Here is a 27,813-nt window from a genome sequence, read left to right on the forward strand (position 1 = left end):
TCAATTAAGAGTTTGTTCCGGTCCATTCATATTAAGGGACCTTATAATTGTCTGTTTATAATACTTTTCCGGAATGTTTCAAATCGCATTGACATACTGATTTTTTTGGTGTGTGTGTCCACATAGCACATGACCTACCAATCAATTTCAAGTTTTGTTTTCAAGTTTTGTTCAGGAATATTGATTTTTTACGAACTTAAGGGGCTTGTACAGTTTTCTCTCAAACATCTGCTGTGCGGCATCAAATGCAATAGGGGCATTGTGTTTCATAAACACAGCTCATATTGAAACTATAAACACGCATGTTTGCGGTTTAAAATATGTGAATCATTTATATTTAAATACTCGAGTCTCTATTATGCTTTTCTTTGAAATGTTGTAATATGCTAGCTAAGCTATGATATGACGTCATATCATATGCTATGCTGTGATATCATATGTCATGCTTAACTATAATATAAAAGTATGCCGTAAATTATGATATAATTTTCATGCTATGATATAACACATCATGATATGGCATGGAAGCTATGCAGTTATACAGTATGCTATGCTATGATTTTTATAATATGTTAAGTATCGATATGAGATGCTTATCTATGCTATGCTATAATATAACATGATAGCGTTAGTATAACTGGTGTAGTTAAGCTTTGCTTTTTCATATGGTATACTTTGATATGCTCTGCCTTCCCGTGCTTCACCACAGCAAGCCACGCCGCACAATACTGAAAGTGGTTCAATCTTTATTAATGTATTGATATCTACATCTATGAAGGTGACTTGCTTTTGTCCAATAAGAGTGACTTGTTAACAGATTGTCAAAACTACAATTTTACAAGTTTTTTGGTCACAGAATGAAAACAATCACTGCACATATGGGAGCAAAATAACAATAATGATGTAGACTCCTACTGAACAAACATTTGCCTTTATGAGTAATCATCAAACCGCGGCAGCTTTGATTACGCTACCCCGATCGTAATGAAAAAATCCTTGCTAATCCAATCATGTTTATTATGACCACATATAATTAATTCATTCTCAGCTCGGCTGTTTTCGGAGAAAATCCGAGGTATTGTCATAGCCAGCTCGGCGTGTCGTGTCGTGTCCGCCGTCCGCGTTGTGCTAAAACCTTAACATTTTGTCAAGGTTTTGAACATTGGCTCTAAAATCAAAGTGCTTCCACCTACAACTTTGAAACTTCATATGTAGCTTCACCTATATGAGTTCTACACGCCTCATACATATTTGGGTCACTAGGTCAAAGGTCAAGGTCACTGTGACCTCTTAAAAAAATTATTTCTAACAAGCCTTCATTTCTTCTAAAATGCACCCGCAGCCGAGAATGGCATCCGTTATGCGGTGCTCTTGTTTGTTTTACCGCTTATTTCAATGTATGAACATATAAATGGTTTAAAAGAGTTTTAAGTTATGACGTAATGGCTGGAGATTTAAAAACATAAGACCGCAACATCATAAATACCACCAAACGTTGGTATCGATTGCAGGCCAGTATGTGATGGTAGTGGGACAGCTTCTGCGGACAGGCAGCGTTCCCGTTATCCGCCCTTTCAAGATACAGAACCTCGGACACAACGCTGACATGGCAACCATGTGGCCACTTGAGGTCATAGATGGCATGAACCAAAATGTACTGTGAAGTGTGGGTTTGTGTTTGTATGAATTTGTTTAATGTCATTTTAAATGAAAATAGTCATTTATACTTCTCGAGCTGGCCTAGCAATCACGTCGTCCATGTTAGTTAATGTTATAGTCAAAATGGTTATGTGATATGTGTGTTTATTGGAAAGTCATTGTTAAATATTCATTTCCTGTAATTGTTTTTATGTTTTATTTTACAATTAATTTGATAAATAAAAAAATATATGAACAGTTATAAACTTCTGGCGTCTTTTCCTGTCCTGGAGGTCTGAATATGGGCCCCTTTACTAATAGAAATGTTGATTTTGTCCTAATCCATAACAAATTTCAATTACAAAAGCTGCATATGCAGTTCTTGCATTCTTTAGGTACAGTCTTGTTGAAGCTTGTGCTAATCTTGCTACATTGTTAGTTTTAAATCTTCTAGAAATGTGTCCCAACTGCGCATTCACATGAAAATACTCTTGAAGTTCAACTGACACATATGCCAATGGGCGACTAATGGCCTGCAGATTCAAGGTGCAGGATTATGACCACTTTTTTAAGCGCAAAAGTTGTCATTACCATTGAGAGTGCATTGTACTGGCAATATTTATTTCGTAAATTTGAATATTTAAATACAAGATAATAAAAGTTTTGGTGACGAAAAACGCCGTGATTAACCGATAAAAAACTTAAAAATAAAAGTTAAAGATAGAACCGTGTCAATATGTACGTATGCAGTTACTTACTTGCATGTGTACACTTGACATCGTTAATTTGTATTTTAAGTGATGCATGATCCATGAGTAGTTAAGATTACATAGAGGATTATACATCTTTTTAAAGCCGTCTTGCGTTGTCAAAATATTTGCTGATTTTTTTTCTGCCATTAAGTCAGGCTTTAAAGGGTCTGTCCTTCAGTCTACCAGACTGGCTTACAATATTTGATGCACTGAGAATCAGACCAACCAAACGTTTGAGAGACAATCGTATAGGGCGTTCATGTCATAGCATGAACAGTTCGTAATCAGATGACAAGCAGTTTAAATATGGTTACCCTTTAATATTGAACACAATGAGGTTTTCTACATGGAATGATATAGATAGTTGATCAGATCGTTATTCAAAAATACGTCGCATTTCAATGTTCATCATGTTTTTTTCACAACAAACTGAAACAAGCTTTGCCAGATCTGATCAAGCAAACTTAATAGTTTAATTAAGATTAAATATGAGCCGCGTCATGCGAAAATGGGTCTCATGCCATATTCTGTTAGCGTAGTACCTCTGGTGTTATTTCGAGTTGCCTTTAAAGTGTGGAATCATCTATTGTTGAAGGGAATTATAACAAAAAATGCTAAAACAAAAAGTTCTTAATTTGTTTATTTATTTTTGTCCAAAATCGTAATGAAAACAAAATATATGTTTGCCTCCTTTACCAGTATATTTTTTATGTATTACAAAGTCATAAAATATCTATATTTGTTCTATATATTAGATTGCAATTTTAATAGTTAATGTGATCATTATTATATATTTAAAAAATAATTTGAAAATAACTAGACAGCGGGTGGTTTAAAGTTAAACTTTTTATATACTGGCACTGCATGAATGACTGTTTACCCTAAGCTGATATTATTTGCTTCAATTAAATATTTTTTTATACCGATTATATATTAAGTCGAGACAGGTACCTCGTGAAAACACTGTGTATTTTACACTAAAAATAAAACAAAGTATCAATTCCATTATATAAAAGTAAATGGGCAAGTACTTTATTTACGAATTTACGCTCACGTCATTAACCTCGTATATAAGAGTTGAAGGTAACTTATCTGGTAAACCATACTTTCAATATGTCTTAGTAACATGTATTTTCGTCTGAAATGGATATATGTTCTCACGCGGCTTACGAAGAACATCGACAAGTCATTACTATCGAATTTCTTTCCTAAATAAAATATACTGATGTTTTGCAACAAATCATCATTTTGAATCGATAGCAAATATGGGTAACTTACATAGGGTGACCTGTTGTGTTATTGTACTATCCCTAATTCCGAAAAAATACTTGAAATAGTTTAAATGACGTGTTGATGGAATGATGCATGCATTATGTATAGACAGCATGTATAGTATGTGAATAAATATTGTTTATCTAGAGTCCGTGATCGAATTGAATTCACATTTCCGAATTAACCTCTTTCTGAACGCAAACAATCCCTCTTTTATATTGTTATTATGAATCGTAATACGATACTGTAACTTGTATGTTCGTCATTGATTCGTTGAATAAGCTGGGTTCCCAAATAACACTTTAATGCAATAAAATTTGATCATAGATAAGCGATCATTACATATACTTTGGATCGATACCAAAATACTGATTACATAATATGTATACATTTCAAAAGACTATTTTTACGACGGAATATCCAAATAAAAACTGAACACGTAAGTTTGACACGCATTTTTAAAAAAATTAAGACGGTATTACATGGTATGTAACAAGTATTTCTTAAGGAAGTTTTTAAACATGCATTTTTTAAAAATAGAAGACAGCATAATCGGGTATATAACTAGTTTTTCTTAAGGTGAGAAGAATTCGAAACAATGGAGAGACACAAATCGGATGGGTCTACGTTTACAATACCGTATATTATGAAGCCGATTTCAGAAAGAGGTCAGTTCCCCTCTCCCGTGACTAAAGGACATATTTCTGTAGATAGAAAAGGAAACATTACGTTTGATAAAAGCCAAATGCGTTACCTGAAAAGGCCCGAGGATCTTAATAATGTCAGTTTGAATTTAGATGAAGGGTATGAGGATAGAGAAGAAAAACCAGAAGAAAATTATGAAGATATTAATCTTATGATTAAATGGATTTCAGAGTAAGTCTTCATTTTCCAATTAAGCCTTTTTTGATTTTATAAGTTATAATAAAATCAAATTACATGTATTAAACTGAACATTTTTTTTCGAAACAAGGGTTTGATAACCACAATCGATTTGTGCAAATGAATAAATATATTTGTTTGTTTACGCTTGGAACCAACGTAATTCACCAAAATAACACCAACCCGTTATACTATTCACTTGACTTCGAGTCCGGTTTTCCAGCAAAAACACAATAATTGCAATAACTGCCTGCTTTGCATCGAAGAACACAATTTTTAGCTCACCTGATTGCTCAGGTGAGCTTTTGTGACCGGTCTTTGTCCGTCGTCCGTCCGTCCGTCGTCCGTCCAAATTTGTTCGTAAACACTCTAAGAGGTCACATTTATTGTCAGATCTTCATTTAACTTGGTCAGAAGATTTGTCCCAATGATATCTCGATCGAGTTCGAAACTTGGTCATGCTGGATCAAAAACTAGGTCACTAGGTAAAAAAAAGAAAATCCTTGTTAACACTCTAGGAGTCACAATTTTGCCCAATCATCATGAAAGTTGCTCAAAACATTGGTTTTATTGATATCTCGGACGAGTTCGAAAATGGTCCAGATCGGTACAAAAACATGGCAGCCAGTGGGCGGGGCATTTTTATGTCCCCCACTATAGTAGTGGGGGACATATTGTTTTTGCCCTGTCTGTTGGTTGGTTGCTCTGTTGGTCTGTTGGTTGGTCTGTTGGTTGGTTTGCGCCAACTTTAACATATGCAATAACTTTTGCAATATTGAAGATAGCAACTTGATATTTGGCATGCATATGTATCTCATGGAGCTGCACATTTTAAATGGTGAAAGGTCAAGGTCAAGGTCATCCTTCAAGGTCAAAGGTCAAATATATGGGTCAAAATCGCTCATTTAATGTACACTTTTGCATTATTTCAATATTCGGGATAGCAACTGGATATTTGGCATGCATGTGTATCTCATGGAGCTGCACATTTTGAGTGGTGAAAGGTCAAGGTCAAGGTCATCCTTCAAGGTCAGAGGTCAAATATATGTGGCCAAAATCGCTCATTTTATGAGTACTTTTGCAATATTGAAGATAGCAACTTAATATTTGGCATGCATGTGTATCTCATGGAGCTGCACCTTTTGAGCGGTGAAAGGTCAAGGTCAAAGTCATCCTTCAAGGTCAGAGGTCAAATATATGTGGCCCAAATCGCTTATTTTATGAATACTTTTGCAATATTGAAGATATCAACTTGATATTTGGCATGCATGTGTATCTCATGGAGCTGCACATTTTGAGTGGTGAAAGGTCAAGGTCAATGTCATCCTTCAAGGTCAAATATATGGGTCAAAATTGCTCATGTTATGTCACTTCTGCAATATTGAAGCTAGCAATTTTATATTTGAAATGCATGTGTATCTCATGGAGCTGCACATTTTGAGTGGTGAAGGGTCAAGGTCATCTTTCAAGGTCAAACGTCATATTGGGGGACATTGTGTTTCACAAACACATCTTGTTCTCTCTCTATATATATAGTGAAAACATGTGAACACTGTAGAAGTCACATTTTTGGCCCAATTTTCATGAAATTTGGTCAAAATGTTTGCCTTAATGATATGTTGGTTGAGTTCAAAAGTGGTTCCGGTCCGTTGAAAAACATGCCCGCCAGTGGGCGGGGCAGTTTTCCTTATTTGGCTATAGAGAAACCTTGTAAATACTCTAGAAGTCACAATTTTTGCCCAATCATAATGAAAGTTGGTCAAAACATTGGTTTTAATGATATCTCGGACGAGATTGAAAATGGTCCAGATCGGTGAAAAAACATGGCCGCCAGTGGGCGGGGCATTTTTCTCTATATGTATTTAGTGAAAACATGTGTACACGCTAGAAGTCATATTTTTGGCCCAATTTTTATAAAATTTGGTCAGAACATTTTTTTCCTTGATACGAGAGTTAAGTCTGAAATTGGTTCCGGTCAGTTGAATAACATGGTTGCCGGGATTGGGGGGGGGGGCAGTTTTCTTATATTTATTTAGTAAAAAAAAGCTTGTGAACACTCTAGAAGTCACATTTTTTGCCAGCCCAATCATCATGAAACTTGGTGAAAAGATTGGTTTTATATATATCTCAGATGAGTTCGCAAATGGTCCCGATCGGTAAAAAAACATGGCCGCCAGGGGGGTGGGACAGTTTTCCTAATGTGACTAGAGAGAAACCTTGTGATCGAACCCTATAGAAGTCACCTTTTTTGCATAATCATCGTGAAACTTAGTCAATACATTGGTTTTATTGATTTCTCGGACAAGTTGGAAAATGGCTCAGATCGGTGAAACACACTTTTAAGCTCACCTGATTGCTCAGGTGAGGTTTTAGGATTGCTATTTGTCCGCCGTCCGTCCGTCCACATTTGGTTTGTTAACACTTTCGCATTCACATTTCTCAAGCATTCTTTATCAAAGTTGCTGAAAGATCTCAGTCATGTTTGATATGGAGCAAAATAACATAATTAATGCCATAATTATTGCCCTTAGATTGTCCAAATTTTCATTATAGTATACAAAATCCTTGTAAACTCTCTAGAGGTCACAGTTTTGTTTCAGACTTTATGAATCTTGGTCATAATATTTATTTTTGTAAGCAAAGTTTGATGTTTGGTTAGGGGGGTCAATTCAAAATATAGGTAACGGCCAGGTCAAATCTTACAAAAACAAAACACTCCATGCGCCGGAGTTTTGGTTCAATAATGATGAAACTTGACCAGGATGTTTGTCTGGACAAAGTTAAAGTTTGACATTTGGTAAAGAATGAACCGACTCCTCTCAGGTAAGCGAATTAGGGCCATCTTGGCCCTCTTGTTTTTATATTTTCACTAGCGCCATGCGCTCGCGAACATAATGCAATTTTTTCACTTATCATTGAAATAAATGTTTCATATTCACTCAAAACAAACACATATCCTCTATTTATCTAACATAAGGAAACTTCTTTATAATACGTGTCATTAATAGAAGCTTTTGTCATAGTAGATGGTACATATATACTGGCTTAAATTGTGAACATTTTGTACTTCAGCGTCTGTCCATGTAGCCTCTTCAGTTACAGTTAATAGAATCTGATATGCTTGTATGATAAAATTAATTACTTTGGATAGCTTAATAATACTGCTTTCATTTATACTCATTAGTTTAACATGAAATATGTTGCAATTTTTATGCACATTCTTCATTTTTTTTAAATTAAAACAACGTTATGGCTAAATTTGGTGATTTACTGCTGAAAAACGAATCATGCATGTTGCATTTTTAGTTTTATTTCAAACAGTAAACGGTAAATCTGTCTATTTCTTGGTATTTTTGCTGTATATAGTTTATCTATAAAAACTTAGTTCAACATATGACTTAAATGATACTATTTTGAATTTTATGACACTTTGTTTTTAACCAACCCAATTTTTACTTGGCTGAAACCACTTACATTTCATGGCGCTCTTCCCTAGATAACAGGCTATAAATGAATACGTATTTTATCTTGTTTAAACTGTAAACAACTTTACTGCATCTGTACACACCAACTGCATGCCCATATTTTGAAATCTGGATGAATTATGGAACTTTCATATACCCCAGGGGTGCAAATAAACTGGACAAAAGCCGAGCGTGGGGGTGGTTTTGAAAAAGTATATCAGTATATTTTCTTTAAAGCATGGAAAGCCTACCTAAAAATGTGCATGTAGTTCAGTGAAATGATGCTGATTAAGAAAATAATACATTAGATTATATTTGGAAAGATGCCCAGTACAGGTGCGCTACCTAAATATTTGATAGGCCTATGCACGTTATGCAACATGTGTCTCTTATCAGTGGGTCTATTACCCTATATGGCGTTTATGGCGCTTGCGCTTTGAAGTAGGTACCGAGTGCTCTTTGAAGTATGAAATACTTATACATTTATAGAAAAGCCTTTACTTTTTATCCACACGCTTTTAAAAGATTAGTCCTGTACTTTGTATGTGGACCCGTTTGCAAAATGTAGTTGGGGGCGTTTCTCAGTGGAATTTATGTTATCATTGTATCTTTTCAAAGTCAGAATGAACTTGAAACGGCATGTACAAGGCCATTTTGTCATTTATACCGCTCATTCCTTTGATTTGTTAATTTTGTGAATTGACAGCTTCAATTTTACTAAAATGTAACGCTTATTTATGCAGTTTTAAATTGTCAAATGATTATTTGCATATGGTTTTTTTAATTAAAATCTAAAAAAAATTTGCAATATAATTATTATTCTTTATAGATAATCATTTAATTTTATGCTAATTAGTGCATTTTGATTGCAAACATTGATCCGATCATTTTATTTACAAAAGCGGGAAAGTCACGGTATTGCGAAATGCAAGTCTGTTTACACAGCATGCTGGCTGCTATTTTGATAAACTTTGGTTTATTTAGTTTGCTCCCATGTTTGATTAATTGGCTTTGTTGCTTTGATTCTACTGTTAAATGTTTACATTTCTACGATCTTTGTTTATCAGAGAAAATGTCAATGTAGTATCTCTTTTCAAATTATGCAGACAATACAGACATCAGATTTTCTAACAATTTTCAGTATTTAGGAACAGTTGATTTTAGACCATGAATACGGAAAGAACTTAGAAGTATAGTAATAACAGTTTTATTTGGATTATATTGTTAATCACATGTGAAATAAAAACAAATAAAATACTATTATAAAAAAGGAAAACTAACGAACGAGGACATTTGGTAGATTCCAATCAGTCTATTCAAGGTTTTAAGAGCTAGTGTATTTTTTGGCACTTTTAACTAACTCAGCAGTTGGTTACTATGGAATCTAAAATATCTTCTCCAAAAAGCACAAGTTTGGTCCCCTTGGTGGCAGAGGATGACGGGCTGCATCACAGTTTATGTATCATCTGCCAGGAAGATAACAAATCACCTCTTACCAGTAAAGAAACGGGGCGTGCGAGGGTAAAGAGAGCTGCTGCACTAAGGAATAAGGCGAGGCTTTGGCCTAGATGACGCATTGATCGAATGCGGGGTGTTTGGACCAGGTGTGATAGAGACAGTGTTGAACGGCAGCCATTATGTACGGGCCCTCACTGTTATGCTGATGGTGGAGGACTTAATTCATAAACTGGAGTGGCAAGATTTTTGGACACATAAGGACAAGGCTACATACCCAGTCCTGGAGCAGATGAAGGAGCTGTAAAACATGCTTGTTGCCAATAAACGCTGTCCAGAGCAGTTTGAGGTTATTAAAGGGCAGATGGAACAATTGCATCAAGACTTTCTTGAGTTTCAGTGAGAATGTGAGGCTAAGTCTGAGCTTTGCCAATTCTTTGGTGTTTGGTTGCAGTTAGTGTCCATCGTTAAAAAAGCGATAGTCTCTGACAGAGAAGGAAATTGGAATCTGCATGTAGCTACCATTGAAGATTCCTTGCAAATATTTGCTGAATATGAGTGCATTAATTACTTGCGTTACGGTTCATGGTACCTTGAACAAATAAATGTAATGGAGTTCACACATCCTGAGCTTTATCAGCGATTTTCCATTGGTCAATGGGTTGTTCGGGACCGCCCAGGTGGTTTTGCATGGTTGCAGGTTATATGAAGGTTGAGCAGACTATGTTGTAGGAGAGACACGCAATGCTGGTGCAGTAGCAGAATTTGAGCTTTTGTTCCATGAGATAGTGTCCATCACCAGCCTCCCCAATCTTCTAACCACCTATCAAGCCGATGGATCACACATAATGTCATCTTCAGCATTCGCTGAGCGCCACTCGTTGTCACTCGTTCAACCACAATGTTGACGGTCAGTGTTCCCGTTCCACTACACAATTTACTGACACAATTGTTGACAAAGAGGTTGATGTGCGGCCTGTATGTATTGAAAAAGGTGAAAGTGTCTACCGCGCATACAGGTAGGAGAGAATAGTTGAGAAAGCCAAACAGTATTTCAAAGAGACAGCTTCCCAAGGTCACTGACCATCTTAAACAGTCATTATTGACATCAAAAGCTATTCTTAAGGAACGGAAAGCCCCGTCATCTAAAGATATGGCAGATGCACAGAGGAGCATTGACATTGCAAAGGAACGAGGCATTTCCCTCAAACAGATATTATGTCATGATTTGATTTCTTCATCTCAATTATTTGCCATGTCAATAAGACAAAACTTATTGGGGAGATTGAATCTAGACTGGTAAATGGAGTCGGGAATCTCTTCTTCCCACTCATGTCATCGTCTAAGATGCGACATATGTCACTTGCACAATTTTCCACTCTGGGTGGTGTAATCAATGCTGTCATCAACTCAGCGTCAAGCATATGAGATGGGGCCAGAGTACATTTTGTACTAGACTCAAACGTTTAAATGTATTTAAAGGAAGGTAAACGGTTGCGGCGCGGAGACGAAGCAACAGGTATTGGAATTATTGACATGAGCAGAGACACATCAATCCCACAAAAACTTAATACATTCTGGGCATCCGAGGAAAATAAGCGTACTTTTTTACTATTGGTAAGGGATATAGTGTGCAATGACGTCTGTGCCAACCCTATCATTGCAAGTTCAGTTTTCTTTGACAATGAAGCTCTTCCAGCAATTAAATTTGGTAATGACGTCATTCCTGAACTGTTAAACTGGATTTAGAAGGCCGATGCCAGGGTAGTGGCTCATGTTGAGTGGGCTGCTCGTATCAACCAGTGTCAAAGAGTTGTTGTGATGTCAAGCGACACCAACAGCTTTGCATTATTGCTTCACTTCACTCCATATTTTCAGACACTCAGTATGATAGAAATATGGCAGCAGTATGGTACTGGTGAAAAGCGTCGAATGCTTCCGTTGCATCAGACAATTTTTCGGCTTGGGACACCGCTGGCAACGACAATGATAAAGGCTCACATATTGACAGGCGACAACTGCATGAGTAAAGTAGGGGCCAAGTATGCAGCCGTGACCTCTGAACCGGTACAGTTGTTAATGAATTTTGGAGAGACAGATACCTTGTCAGAGCAGGATGAAGCATAAGTAGAAAAGTTTCTGGTACGCGTCAGGGCAGGGACCAGATCGACGACAGCTGCGGAAACATTTGACCATCTCCGACTAGAGAACTATACCAGTGCTAGTGCTTGACTTGATTGCCTACCTCGTACAAGCAGTGTACTCAAAGGACATATTCGTAGAGGAGCCTTTCTTATACATTGGGCATGTAAACTGCTCATAACTATTGATGGTCCCGAGACACGGCTGGCACCAGTTACACATGGTGGATTGTAGGAGCACCTTGGCATGCTGTTGCCCACAAAGTGCCTGAAACCTTTACCACGGAGCTTGCTGATATTGTGCAAGTGTGCAGGAAAGTGCGATATTTGACGTTTTCCGTGCCGTGCTGCTGAAGTGCTTTGTATCACATTTTGTCATGGTAAAGTGGACAATGCACCTTGTGGAAACCTGACTTGAAATGACTAACTTTGGAACTGTATGTAATCTATATGAAACAAAGTATCTTTAAACCTATTAAAATGAGAATGTTTCATGTTGATGAGTTGTGTGCGTTTTTGCTATAATGCTGAGTTGTGTGCATTTTTACTATAATGCCATATGTAATAAGGTGTAAGCCCGTTAGCCTGTCCCTGGGACTGGGGATGACTCAGTGATTACCCAACCAACACATGACATTGGTTCAAAATCTTCCCGACATCAAATAGATGCTACGTCGGTTTGACTTTGAGCCAACGTTGAACAAATATCACGGGTTCGCTTGGTAAGGGGTTTGGTCGATTATCACATTTTCATACCATCTGCATTTGGGTTTGAGTCAAGCTCACTGTAGTATTTTTCCACCGAATGTGAACATTTTCAATTTACTAGTCACTTGTCTGTGAGTACAACATGCGTAAATTATCTAAATGTGCCAATATTACGTAAAATGTGCACAACAATATTGTAATTGAATTAATTACGTCAAAATTTGTCATATTAAAGTTTATACACTGGCTTTTACTGTCCAAGGTCAACTCAAGGTCATTGATGTATCATATGACCTTGTACTTGACCTTTCCGGATCAATTACCCTCCATATTTAACAAGTCCTCTCATAACTGAGTTCATACCAAAAAATACATAATTTAGAGGTAAACATTTGATTTTACTCCAAAAGGCAATGTTTTTTTCTTTTTCAACATGGTCGTCGGCGGCCATATTGGATATTGGTAATTTGAGGCTCCTGGCAGTGTAACGGACAAGAACCTCGGTTATTAATCATGAATAAGGACTAATTAACTCACAGCAAGTGAGAAAATTCCCCAACCCAATTTTGCAAACGGGACTTCAGACATAGTTTGCACTAGATATTATTGTATTGATCTCCACTGTCTGTCCGTCTTTCCTGGCCACCATCTCCTCCTACACTATTAGCACTAGAACCTTTAAACTTACACACATGGTAGCTATGAGCATATGTGCGACGGTGAGTTATTTTGAATTTTGATCTGACCCCTGGGTCAAAAGTTATGGGTAAATAAATGGGTAAAATGGTTGAAAAAACTCATTCTACTAACAACATGCGACGCACATGATAATAACTTTTGACCCAGGAGTCACATCAAAATTCCAAATAGTGTACCGTCGCACATATGCTCATAGCTACCATGAGTGTAAGTTTTAAGGTTCTAGTGCTAATAGTGTAGGAGGAGATAGTGGAGAATGGGGTGGGGCCCAAAATTTTGTTTTAACATAACTTCTTCATTTATTCACCAATTGACTTCAAATTAATACTGAACATCTCTTATGACAACACGGTATATCTCGACTGTCCATGTCCACATTGCCCACCCAGGGCCATTGATAAAGGTAAAGGCAGCTTGGTTCCCGTCCTCCCTCAAATTTATCGAGAGGTCCACGGGTACTACTTCCCCCTACCCCCATTTTTTTTTTCGTACCTAAAACTTTTCGTACCCATTTTTTTTTCGTACCCAAATTTTTTTTCGTACCAAATTTTTTTTTCGTACCCATATTTCCCCGTACCCTAAATCTTTTTTCCGTACCCAAAATTTTTCGAACCCATTTTTTTCGTACCCAAATTCTTTTTCGTACCCAACTTTTTTTCCTAACCAAATTTTTCTTACCCAATTTTTTTTTTACCCAATTTTTTTCGTACCCCAACTTTTTTTTCGTACCAAACTTTTTTTCGTACACCAATTTTGTTTTTGCGTAATTTTTTCTTACCCAAAATTTTCGTACACAATTTTTTTTTCGTATTTTTTTTTTCGTACCGACATACACACTTGTGATGATGTAGATAAAGTTAAATTGATGCTTTTTTATCCATCCTCTTCAAAAGCATCGTCACACCAGTACATTCAGTACTTTGTTTCTTATCTGTCATTGATTATCCCCACGCTCTCCAAATTGGAGCGGGGGATTATGTGGTTTTCTCCGCCGTCTGTCCGTCCGTCCGTCCGTCCTGGCCTCTATATCTTCCTACACTATAAGCACTAGAACCTTGAAACCTATACTCATGAATTTTGATCTTACCCCTGGGTCACAAATTATGGGGGTTGGGATTGGGCCGGGTCTGAGATTTTCACTCATTTTTATGTTAATTTAAATTAACTTTTTCATTTCTACACCGATTCACTTCTAATTGATACTGAACTTCTCTTATGACAATACGGTCAATCTCAAATATGCATGGCCCCATTACCTACCCTAGGGCGCACCGCCCACATAGACCACGCTCACCCAAAATTTTGTTTTAACATAACTTCTTCATTTATTCACCAATTGAATTCAAATTAATACTCAACATCTCTTATGACACCACGGTCTATCTCGACCATCCATGTCCCCATGACCGGCCCCGGGACCCCACCCCACCCAAAACTGCCTTTTAATATAACATCTATGCGGCGTGGGGATACGCGTCGGCCTCTGCCGCGCCATTTTTCTTGTTTACAATTACCCTTATCTTTAACATTTTCAACTTCAATCGCCAGCTCAAAGATTAAATCGTTATTGGCTTTTTGGCGATCGGAACCACTTACATAAACAAATATCCTGACTTGAAATATAGTTAGAAAATATACTTTTGTAAATAATTTAATTTTAAAAAAGGTTTAAATTATGGTAGATTTTTGTAACTTGTTACTCGCATATTCACCGCATGATATGTGTGTTATTTAGTGCAGGTATATTAAAACCATACGTAATTGTTCGTAAATACAATTATACTACGTGAGATCACATAATATTTCTAATCACATGGCGTATTATGAGTTGATTTTTCACCATGGAAATATACGGTATTTTAATATTTGAATAACACGCAGTTTTCTTTAGACACATTCAAATAACACTTTCAGAGCCGAGTCATGCGATTATGTGTCTTATTGCACTTAGGCTTGCTTAGCTTAAGTCCAGTCTGAGCAATCGAGCAGTCTGGTCAGCAGCTGCGCTGTCCGCAATAGATCACGCAAGGTTTCGTAGTCTCATAAGGTATCTGCTGACCAGACTGAGATACACAGGCTGGGTTATAGCTACGCTGGGCTCATATGGCATAAGACCCATTTTCGCATGACGCGGGTCTTTAAAGATATCGTTGTTTCTTATAAATTGACCATCTTCGCACAATACTTTTCGAAAGAAAATTGAAGTCAAACTGTGTTTTTCCACGGCAAATATTTGTGGTTAGATAATGAAACCATTTCCGGCTCATCATGAGACTATACTATTTCGGTAGTTTTGTTTCCTCATCTTGAGAGCAATACGGTGTTATCATCGTTTATCGATAGTCCATAATTTCTTCCCGTAAGATTAAGTGACCGAGTACCGAGTCAAAATGCGAAGTATTAATTAAACATTTATGAAACACAATAATAGGGAAAATAATCAAAACAAACCCGTTTGTTGTTTTCTGTTGAGTTTAAGCAAAATTTGATACATTATTTCCAATTGTCACGATTTTTCTCAATTAACAGCGTATGACTCATCATTATAAAACAATGATGAACTGGGATTTATATGCATATTAAAATAAAACATGTTCTGTTTTTTTTTGCTTTACATAATGAAATAATGTTCTATTGATCACTTAATAAAATGGTATTTGGGTTTTCCGTTTTTCTCCCGTCGATATGATAAGGAATCAGTTGTTATTTAAGGTTGCTAATTAATAACCTCAGCTGCTGTCCTGCGCGCATTGTGTATTTCATAATGTGTGTATTTCTGAGGTCATAAAGAGGTCCCGCTGTGTCTTCGTGAATGCATCTATTGGCTGACCTGCCCGTGTGATATTTAAGGAGAGCTGTGGTACGCGATTTAAACGTAACACGCGGTGGACTATTTTCAATAGTCAACAATGTTATTTAAAGTATACTATTCCGCGCATCGAAGTCATTTTCGGCGCGGATACGGGTTGAGTCTGATTTGGTGAATCGTAGTACCCTGCACACCGATTTTCAAAACACCGGTCTTGCGAACAACCAAAAACAGTGTTACCGCTCTACAAACAGCCTTTATGACTCAATAAACTAGGTCAGAATCTTAATTATATCTATGCCAATTTCGAATATGGGTCACGCGCATTCAAAAACTAGGTCAACAGGTAAACTCTTAGGAAAAAAAAGTATTTCCACTTAAGAATCTACATTAAGTTCTCAGTTTTTGATCAACCGTGGTAAAATGATTATCTTAACAATATGTATATATATATATTTTTTTATTAATATATGTTTGTTTGATTACATGTCAAGATGTTAAAAACTATGTCACTATTCAAGTATTCGACAATTGTTGTACCTTAAATTCAGAAGAGCGCTTAAGGGCAATGATGACCCTCTTTTAATTATTTGACCGATTTGAAAGCTTTGTGTTTATGGTGGCTGCTTAAATGTACATACTTTTTTGCTGCTTTTTTATGCTCCCCATATATATATATATATATATATATATATATATATATATATATATATATATATATATATATATATATATATATATATATATATATATATGGGGAGCATATAGTTGCCAGTTTGTCCTTCCGCACTTCCGTACTTCCGTACGGTCACACTTTTGTTACAGTTTCTCATAGCACCTTCAATACTTTACCGATCTCTTTTATATTTGGCATGTAGATACCTTGCATAAACCACTACCTTTTGATGACGTTTGAGGTCACTGCGGTCAAGGTCACCAAGGCTAATAATAGACATTGTTACAGTTTCTCATAGCACCTTCAATACTTTACCGATCTCTATCATATTTGACATGTAGATACCTTGCATGGACTTTTACCTTTTGATGACGTTTGAGGTCACTGGGGTCAAGGTCAAGGTCACCAAGGCTAATAATAGACTTTTATTACAGTTTCTTATAGCACCTTCAATACTTTACCGATCTCTTTCATATTTGGCATGTAGATACCTTGCATGGACCTCTACCTTTTGATGACGTTTGAGGTCACTGGGGTCAAGGTAAAGGTTACCTAGGCTAATAATAGATTTTTCCGTCACACTTTTGTTACAGTTTCTCATAGCACCTTCAATACTTTACCGATCTCTTTCATATTTGGCATGTAGGTACCTTGCATGGACCTCTACCTTTTGATGACTTTTGAAATCACTGGGGTCAAGGTTAAGGTCACAAAGGCTAATAATAGACTTTTGTTACAGTTTCTCATAGCACCTTCAATACTTTACCGATCTCTTTCATATTTGGCATGTAGGTACCTTGCATGGACCTCTACCTTTTGATGACGTTTGAGGTCACTGGGGTCAAGGTCATCAGTGCTAATAATAGACTTTTGTTACAGTTTCTCAAAGCACCTTCAATACTTTACCGATCTCTTTCATATTTGGCATGTAGATGCCTTGCATGGACCTCTACCTTTTGATGACGTTTGAGGTCACTGGGGTCAAGGTCAAGGTCACCAAGGCTAATAATAGATTTTTCCGCTACACTTTTGTTACAGTTTCTCATAGCACCTTCAATACTTTACCGATCTCTTTCATATTTGGCATGTAGGTACCTTGCATGGACCTCTACCTTTTGATGAGATTTGTAGTCGCTGGGGTCAAGGTCACCAAGGCTAATAATAGATTTTCTCAAGGTCACACTTTGGTTACAGTTTCTCATAGCGCCTTCAATATTTGACTGATCTCTTATATATTTGGCTTGTAGGTACCCTGCATGGACCTCTACCGTTTGATGAGGTTTGAGGTCACTGGGGTCAAGGTCAAGGTCACTGAGGCTAATATAAGATTTTCTCAAGGTCTCACTTTTTTCCACACAATTAACCCATTTATCGACAAAGCATCATTGGGGAGCATCCATCAGTTTTACTTATATCCTTGTTTAGAATATGTGGAGACATCAACAACTTCAAATAATTGTAGTTCTCTTACTTTTTGTCTGTTTTTTATCCTGTTTAGAAGACACGATACTCTTTTGATACAACTATGAAAGGAACAGGATCTCAAAGATGTAAATAGTTTTCAATTATTCATTAACCGTTGGGCAATTTTGCTCTCAATACGGTCATTATGTTATTGATAAATATCGCAGAAGATAGACAAATTCAGAATGTACGTAGTTTGTTGGTTGTTTTTTTATGCCCCCCCCCCCCCTTCGAAGAAAAGGGCGTACAGTCCACTCTCGTTATCTCGAAGTCGTCGGGAACAAGAAAAAATATCGAGATAACGACAGTTCGAGATATGCGATTAGGCATTTTCAAAGAAAAAATAAGACGAAAATTTACCCTGTTTTTTAACATCAAAATACATGCTAAGTGGTCTAACTTAAGCCGTCACCGTGTGGCATAATAATCTTTACCTGATATATACGCGTTTTTACGAGGCACGATTAATGTTGCTTTTTAAATGCTTAAAATGACGTTTTAAGTATTACAGAATTGCATGAACACAATGAACACATGCGGTTATAATTTTTCTAAACTGTCGAGTAAACATCCGTTAATGTAGCTATTTAAAGTTATGATGCAATTGACGTCCAATCAAGACGAATTTGCGACGGTTTATATACGCAAAAATATAACTCCATGCATTTTGGAATGTTGTTTGTAAAAAACAATAAATCTTTCGGCATGTCGGCAGGCTATGTATTAATTGCAGTTAATTGATGTTAATGTGACAGTTAAAGTGACAGGCCTTACTCAAGTGTTAATGGCTAACGACATTACACACGTATGATCATTGATGCAATTAACGGATCAATTTCCTACCGCACAGTATCGGGAGCAGCCGGGCGAAGCGGGACGGTGAAGTATCAAAGAAAATTTTTCGCACCTTTTGCCGACACTGGAACAGTTATTCGCACTTCGAGATAAACCACAGTAAATACATGTAAAATCGGGACTCGGGACAAAATTTTATATCGAGATATCGAATTATTCGACATAACGAAAATCGAGATATGCGATGTTTATTTATATAGATAAAGAAGGAAAAAAGTTGGGACATTGAGCTTACTTCGACATATCGAGAATATCGAGATATCCGATGTCGAGATAACGAGAGTGGACTGTATATTGTTTTGCACATGTCGGTCGGTCGGTCGGTCAGTCCGTCCACCAGATGGTTTCCGGATGATAACTCAAGAACGCTTAGGCCTATGATCTTGAAACTTCATAGGTACATTGATCATGACTGGCAGATGACCCCTATTGATTTTCAGGTCAATGGGTCAAAGGTCAAGGTCACAGTGACTCGAAATAGTAAAATGGTTTCCGGATGATAACTCAAGAATGCTTAGGCCAAGGATCATGTAACTTCATAGGTATATTGATCATGACTGGCAGATGACCCCTATTGATTTTCAGTTCACGATGTCAAAGGTCAAGGTCACAGTGACTCGAAATAGTAAAATGGTTTCCGGTTGATAACTCAAGAAGGCTTACGCATAGGATCATGAAACTTCATAGGTACATTGATCATGACTGGCAGATGACCCCTATTTTCAGGTCACTAGTTCAAAGGTCAAGGTCACAGTGACTCGAAACAGTAAAATGGTTTCCGGATGATAACTGAAGAATGCTTACGCCTAGGATCATGAAACTTCATAGGTACATTGATCATGATTGGAAGATGACCCCTATTGATTTTCAGGTCACTAGATCAAACGTCAAGGTCACAGTGACTTAAAACAGTAAAATGGTTTCCGGATGATAACTTAAGAATGCTTACGCTTAGGATCATGAAACTTCACAGGAACATTGATCATGACTGGCAGATGACCTCTATTGATTTTCAGGTCACTAGTTCAAAGGTCAAGGTCACAGTGACTCGAAATAGTAAATTGGTTTCCGGATGATAACTCAAGAATGCTTACGCCTAGGATCATGAAACTTCATAGGTACAGTGATCATGACTGGCAGATGACCCCTATTAATTTTCAGGTCACTAGTTCAAAGGTCAAGGTCACAGTGACTCGAAACAGTAAAATGGTTTACTGATGATAACTCGAGAATTATTAGGCCTAGGATAATGAAACTTCATAGGTACATTGATCATGACTGGCTGATGACCCCTATTGATTTTCAGGTCACTAGGTCGAAGGTCAAGGTCACAGTGACAAAAAACGTATTCACACAATGGCTGCCACTACAACTTACAGCCCATATGGGGGCATGCATGTTTTACAAACAGCCCTTGTTTTAATGAATGTTTAATGAAGCTAGTACATGTACATTTTAGGAACCTTGCAACGAACGAACTGAACAATCTGATTGTTAGCAGACGTTGCATTTTAACCGATATCATGTACACACCATTCTTGACGCATGCACACTGTCAATGGAAGATGGCAGTTATTCTTCAACACGGCGCATTCCACATATGTCGTTTCGATAGGAAAAATAATTGGGACAAGGTTCAAAACAATAGAGTATGGCGTAAGTCCTATTACTGGGGACCGAAAATGGAGCAGCTTCTAACCGAAAGCAAAACAGGTAAACATGCGATCGACTTTTTCACTTTAAGTTAATGTTGTTACTTAAAGGGATTATTTCACGGTTTGGAAAATTGACAAAATTGAAAAAAATTGTTTCAGATTCGCAAATTTTCGGTTTAGTTATGATATTTGTGAGGAAACAATATAACTGAACATTTGCCATGGTCTAATATAGCCATTATATGCATCTTTTGACGATTTAAAAACCTGAAAATTATAAAGCGTTGCAACGCGAAACGATTGAATAATTTGGAGAGTTCTGTTGTTGTCGTTTTAATTTGTGAAACTACGAAGATTGCTTATATAACGTTTAAAATACGCATCTCATGTATGCTTGGCAGGATAGCTCAGTTGGCTAATGCGTTTTTACTTCAGGATTCCGGGGGTCACTGGTTCGAGCCCTGCTGCGGGCTACATTTTTTTCCTTTTTTAAATTTTATTTTTGATTTTTTACTGGAGCTTTTTACATTTAATGTTTACTTTTATCAATATAAAGCATTTAATGACAAACTTCAAAACATGCAAAAATCTGTGAAAAGGCCCCTTTAAAGCACCGGCACTCGGCAGTAGTTCCCCCCCCCCAGCTGCTACATCCTCCCAAAACCATTTAAATGTCCATTTGTTATACATAATATCAAAACAAAAAAAGGTTAGTCGATTTTTTTAATAAGTAAACAAAAATTCGACACACACTATATATATTATATATATATATTATATATTTTGTATAACAAATAGACAATTTTGAGAGTTTTGGGAGGGGGTAGCAGCTGGGGGCAAAATTTACTTTTGCCGAGTGCCTGTGACTTAAAGTATCTAAACATAAAGCGATACGAGTATGTTGTTTAAGCGATCGGTACTTTATAGATAATTCTTTTCGTGCATGTCCCGCTAATGTTTAATAACTCTAAACATTATGCACGATGAATAAGGAAAATAATATTTTTTCTTTAGATCCTCGAAGATCTTCAGAAAAGTAAGTTGTGTATCCTGCTGAGTTTATAATTGCGTTACTTGTATGACACCATTTTCGTTCAACATAGTATGCTGCATAGCTTTATACATTGCAGATGAATCGGGCTGTACGAATACACAGGAACAACATGGCAAATATCTACTCGTCAATCAATTGAACATAAATGCACATTCATTAGGTACGTCTCCAACGGTTTCATTTTGTTTGCTCTGTGCAACACGGCATTATGCGTCCGATTTTTTTAACATGCTAAATATTATCTTTATATGTTTAAGTGTTCAACAGTGAAATAGACGCCTATGATGAAAAGACCGGCTCATTTGTTGAAATAAAAACAATGAAACATGTTTCTACACCAGAAGAAAACGACCGTTTTAAAAGGTAAATTATATTTGCTGATCAAAACTAAAATAATAAAGTTATATTTTGCTTTGTTAGTACGGGAGAAATAATGAAAGTTTATATAGTGAAACATAAATAGTCTCTATAGTTTGATAAATAAAGACCTGACACATATTTTTTAGGAATATTGGTTTTAAATTCTCCCAATTATTTTGTTTACAAAAATCATTTGTGTCTTGTTCTGAGAAAACTGGGCATAATGCATGTGCGTAAAGTGTCGTCCCAGATTAGCCTGTTCAGTCCGCACAGGCTAATCAGGGACGACACTTTCCGCTTAAACTAGATTTTCGGTAAAAAGGGACTTCCTTTAAACGGAAAATACCATTTAAGCGGAAAGTGTCGTCCCTGATTAGCCTGTGCGGACTGCACAGGCTTATCTGGGACGACACTTTACGCACATGCATTATGACCAGCTTTCACAGAACAAGACCCATTTGAATTACATACAAATGACCACCTTGCTTTACAATGAACGCTAAACTCATTTTTGCGCGTTTAATCTCGCTTAAAGTCATATTGGCACTGCAACACTTTCGTTTACATCTTTTATGTTATTGTGATAAACATTTTTTTAATTTCGAGACTTAAACGATACTTAGTATTCTTTTTTTATTGATTCGTGGCATAACTTTATTTCTTTAAACGCCAACGTCCTTAGGTTCAGGTTGTTACGATGGTGGGCCCAAAGTCAGCTAGGTGGTGTTCAAGAAATACTTTGTGGATTCAGAGATGACGAAGGTCTCGTTACAAGAATGAAATCTTTCCAGACCAGAAGCATCCCGAACCCTGCTTTGGTTTGTAAAGTTCTCTTGGTTGTATATACGTTTAATCTTTAATTTTATTTCATATTAAAAATGTATTTCATTAGTATTTTTATTCTGTTAAAAATATATGTTTGTAATTTGTTAAATTTTAGGATATTTGTTGGATTCGGTGGATTATCGATTTTAATTCACGAGTGAAAATATATATTTTATATGATCACGAGTGAACTAAAATCGATAATCCACCGAACCCAACAAATTTTCTTTTTATTTAATGCCTATTTTCACAGTTTATATACATTGTTAAAGAGTTAAGCTAAAGAATTTCGCTGGGAAAATGGCGTCATTTCGTCAAAAAAATGACGTCATTTCACAGTAAACAGTGAAAATTATCGATAAAATATCACTGATATTTCTCTATAAACCATCGGAAAGCATAAAATAAAATATGTTTTACTAATACATTTATCTGTTAATTCACCTCATTTTGACACATAATATACTGGGATCAAATCCGATATTAGTTTCTGATTAAATGTACTTGTGCATCAAGCGATCGCTATATACTATCTAAATGCCATGATACAAAATAATATTATTAATTTAGTTATTGTATATTTTTAATTATTATTGTATTTTTCTATATTTGAGTTTGAAACATTTGAACATCACAAACATATCATTTAAAACAGAAAATCTCACTGCCTCAGATGCATTAAAACATATTACTTTTTTCGAGAAAGTGTGGAGAGGTGTAAACCATCCGTACGAGTCTTGCATTTTATATTGAAGGAGTAAACTACAGAACACAAATATTTGTGAAATTTTTAGCCATGGAATCAAACGGTGTTGTTCCACTTTCTTGACAAATTGCTGACATGGATCAAGAAGCAGGTTGCGGTCACCGGAGAGTTTTCCATTAACAGGTATAGGGTCGTGCAAAAACAATAGTTTTAGTCTAATTTAAAAGCAACATTATTTTTCCGGGAAACAAATTATTTAAAATGTACATTCCAATCAATGGTTATCACGGCGAAAATAAAATACGGTTAATAGAATAAAGAACTCTGCTTTCTCTGCAAATACAAGAAACAACAGCGGATAACATAGAATTAAACGGAAATATTTTTTCTTTCACAATTCCGGAGTCTTAAATCGTTTTTTTTACAAACACGTGTACGATTCAGCATCCTCGCTTTATTAATTTTGTCCACGTTGTATGACAGTTCTTCTTTTGGAGGTGGGGTCGGGGTGGGGTAGAGTTTTAAAAATGCACACATAACGAATGTTTACGTGAAAGTTATCAAGACATCTATCAATGTACTTTTGATGCAATTTAACATTTAATTCTCTTCCTATGAAACATATAAACATCAACTACAGTGGATAAAATATAATAATTAATGTATGTATTTTTATTACTTTGTTGTACTGAAAACATGAGAAAGCAGTTATTATTATACATATGCATACATGATTACGGTGTTCGGTACAACATTTTTTCACTTTGACCTCTTGTACGGGATTTTTCACCTAGCGGATCAAGGCTATTATTTTCTTACTCATTGTTTACGTACTGAGTATATCAGTGACCGAAAAAAACATAAAGTTTTGTGATCAACACTGTTTCACTCAATGACGTAGTTTTGAGTGCATCGTGAGCCGGAATACAACCTTCTGTGAGGATTAAGTTGAGTCCACACGCAGTTAGCTCGATATTGCTGTCCATGTGGGAATACAGGCATACTAATAAATGAATAATATTTTACTTTCGCAAATGCGATTTGAACTACATACATGGGAGTCTAATAATACAAAAATAAATGTATAACACCGTATACTAAAAGTTCAAAGCTTCTTATATAACTTTTTACGTTGTTGAAAATACAGCAAACGCATCATTTGATAAAACTATACAAAGTTATGTTAGAAATCACGTTTAGGATAAAATGTTAACAATGGCTGTTCGTGCGTCAATTATTATGTATTATGCAACTGTACAATTGCGCTTTTAACACACGTACAGGACAGATGTAAAATAAGGCCATTTACAGCTTTTCCGGACACTAATTTAACCATTCAAACGACAAAATAGCGTACACAAATATTCATGAAATAATTTTGAACTATCTGGTCGTGCAACCTTAGTTCATTGTCCAACAGGAAAAATCATACTTAAAGATCCATGCTCCTATTTGTTATGTTTTGTACTGAATCATGGTCGATCTGCTTTTAACTTGTGTGTCTAGTGATTAGTTCTGTGTTATTTGTAAGGTAAAGGCTAGCCAACAACCGGTTAAAACTCCTCACCAAGTCTTTTGCATTGACCGTTTCAGAGCGGCTATCCTAGTTTAATCATTATTTTAAGTCCACTGTTGTATTGTTTAATTTGTGTATTGTAAAGGCAATTGGCCATTAGCCTTAAAAAGACTAGCAGACAAAAACTTTAATACTAATAATGTTTCTCTGCGCTAATAACTCATATGGATTGTAAGGACTTTCCTTATAGTTTCAATCTTAGGACATTTTTTTTTAAAGAAGCACGTATCGAAATGTTTTATGCAGTATATTTTCATGACAAATCCAACTTTTCATACTGATAATGTGAATCAAAATGTATCTGGTTATTCAAAAATATGTTATTTTTACAAATATTTTTTGTTTAGAGTTGTTCACATATTTGAGAGGTCAGATGAGAAGACAATCAATCACAATACAACAACAGATCCCCGATACCAGTTTCTGCCCGACTGGTACCTGACACGTTGAAGAAAAACGACTTAACCAACACTGACGGCGCATATGAATAAAATAATAAGTGTTTATGCTGATTTCAGACTGAGTGTTTATACGTTTACGTCTTGTTTTCCGAGATATTGGCTTGCTCAATTAAGAATCTCAGAGACTATTGTGATTGTGACTCGAATGATTATTTTGTTGTTACACGTTCTAATCGGATATATTGTTTTAAATTGGAACATTCATGTTAGTGGATTTTTTTTTAAATATTGAATTTAAGGTATATGAAGATCATATCAAACAAAACAAAATGTGGAAGATGTATACCGTGCAGCTTATCTTGAACTGAACTGTTGTCGTTCTTTTTCGTCGGAAATAAGTCTCATTTATAACTAATTTTCATCAAACGTTGTTGCAATTTTTAGCACTTTTTGGGCAAGTCTTGGGATGTTCAGAAAGTAAATGCAAAAGAAGTTCAGGAACAGTTCTTCAATTGTTTTTGTTAAGATCCTCGTGCTTAGTAAAAAAAGTTCAGTTGCATTGAGAACCTTTACCGTCCAACAGGTCATGCAAAATCACCGTGAACTCGGTAGTAAAATACCTCTGATGTAGGTTCCTGATTAAGTAAATTCAACATTATTCATATGAAGTGAATTTCATTATGTTACGCTTTAGATTGTAGAAAAAGGAGTATTTTACGTGTATATTGTTGGCACCGAATTGAAAATGCATGAAATAGGTACCGGATAAGTACCGGATACGGTGCTACTGATACGCTTAGGTATTTTGTGATATTATATACAACATATAGGGTTCATATTCAACAACTATAACAACCAAAGTGGGTTGCACGCTCTTAAACTGCATTCACGGTGTTTGTTAATTTAATGGGCCTATTTATTATTCGTCCCGCAACCCTGGGCACTTACTGTTTTAACATGTTAAAATGTCCTCCTCCTACCCTAAAGATTATTTAAAACTTGGATTTAAATATTACACATTGCATTGGCTCTTTTAGCATCTGATATAAGAAAGCGTGGTCTTGTAGTTCATAGTGGTATTGCAATCCTACGATTATTTAAATATTGAACTTACATTAAGGATTTGATTCAAAATTGTTATTTTGTTATTTCATTTATAAAATTGCCAGACGAGTGATTGGCAGAATTTCCGTATCGCATATCATTGGGTTGCTAGCGTGTTTACAAACAGCCCCTTAATGAAGTTAAGTGTCCATTTAGACTTTCTTTGTCGCTTTCCGTCAATCGAATTTCTGAATTCCAAAACAAAAGAAAGACATATAAACCCAAACATAATACAAAAATATAAACATCGCCTAAGAAACAAAGTAAAATGTTTATAGACCTAGCGGGGAATTGGAATTTAAATACATCAGAGGTACTTGTTAAGTGACATTCAATGGATACTTGACTATCTTTTGCGCAAGAACTGCAAGTTACGACAATACGCTTTTCTTACAATTTAAGCTTTTTAAAAATTGCACGTGGAATGACAATGTTCCAGTCCGGACTAGCCGTATCGGACTTGCGCTTGTAGAACGCACACACGCACGCATGTAAACACATTACACCATTGTTACTTCCATATTGAGCCTCTCGCGAGCGGCTGGTTAAAAGTTTTGTAAGTTAAATGTTATTTTGTTAGTTAAGATCGGTCCTTTTATATGGAGAATTCAACATAACAAGGCGAATGTACAGTTATACGCTGCAAATAGGCTACTCAAATGCACCTGAGCAAGTACGGTGGCGGACTTTTAATTACACTTTTAAAATGTAAATTTTGTTGATAAAACGCGCTCAAAAACACACAATAATTCTTCATATGTATAATTTGATAGTTAAGCCTTGTTAACACTGTAGAGAAAACATTTATTTTCCGATCATCATGAAACTTGTTCAGAAGATTTTTTCTTATGATATCTTTGGCAAGTTTGAAAATGGATCCGGTTGCTTTAAAAACATGGCCACCAGGGGGCAGAGAATTTTTCCTTATACATTCTTTCTATATATGGCTTTAGTAAAACCTTGTTAACACTCTAAAGGCCACATTAATCGTCCGATCTACATGAAACTTTGTCAGAAGATTTGACCCAATGATATCGTGGACAATTTCGAAAGTGGTTTCAGTTGCTTGTAAAAACATGGCCTCCAGGGGGCGGGGCATTTTTCCTTATATGGCTATATATGACTTTAGTAAAACCTTGTTAACACTCTAGAGGCCACATTTATTGTTCGATCTTCATGAAACTTGGTCAGAAGATTCATCCTAATTATATCTTGGACGTGTTTGAAAACTGTTTGGGTTGTTTGAAAAACATGTCCACTAATCTTAGATTAGTTGAAAAATAGTTCCGGTTGGTTGAAAAACATGGGCACCAGTGG

At 36.1% G+C, this 27,813-nt stretch overlaps 2 protein-coding genes across 3 annotated transcripts in view; one reads left to right on the forward strand and one right to left on the reverse strand.

The window, feature by feature from the left end:
* The window catches only part of LOC127861646 (RING finger and CHY zinc finger domain-containing protein 1-like), a 473,873-nt gene that overhangs the window by 149,372 nt on the left and 296,688 nt on the right, over positions 1-27,813 (reverse strand). The window lies entirely within an intron of this gene.
* On the forward strand, positions 4,010-25,898 carry LOC127861645 (decapping and exoribonuclease protein-like). Of its 2 annotated transcripts, none has more exons than XM_052400326.1 (7): positions 4,010-4,101; positions 20,275-20,528; positions 21,601-21,684; positions 21,782-21,887; positions 22,567-22,702; positions 23,504-23,598; positions 25,339-25,898. In XM_052400326.1, exons 2-7 carry the CDS (start codon positions 20,339-20,341, stop codon positions 25,439-25,441), a joined length of 714 nt encoding a protein of 237 aa, XP_052256286.1. In that variant the 5' UTR covers positions 4,010-4,101; positions 20,275-20,338; the 3' UTR covers positions 25,442-25,898. The 2 variants fall into 2 exon arrangements, with proteins under 2 accessions (XP_052256286.1, XP_052256285.1); XM_052400325.1 differs by lacking the exon at positions 4,010-4,101 and adding an exon at positions 4,185-4,538.

Source organism: Dreissena polymorpha, chromosome 16 (genome assembly GCF_020536995.1).
Source record: "Dreissena polymorpha isolate Duluth1 chromosome 16, UMN_Dpol_1.0, whole genome shotgun sequence".
NCBI classification, from domain to species: Eukaryota; Metazoa; Mollusca; class Bivalvia; order Myida; family Dreissenidae; genus Dreissena; species Dreissena polymorpha.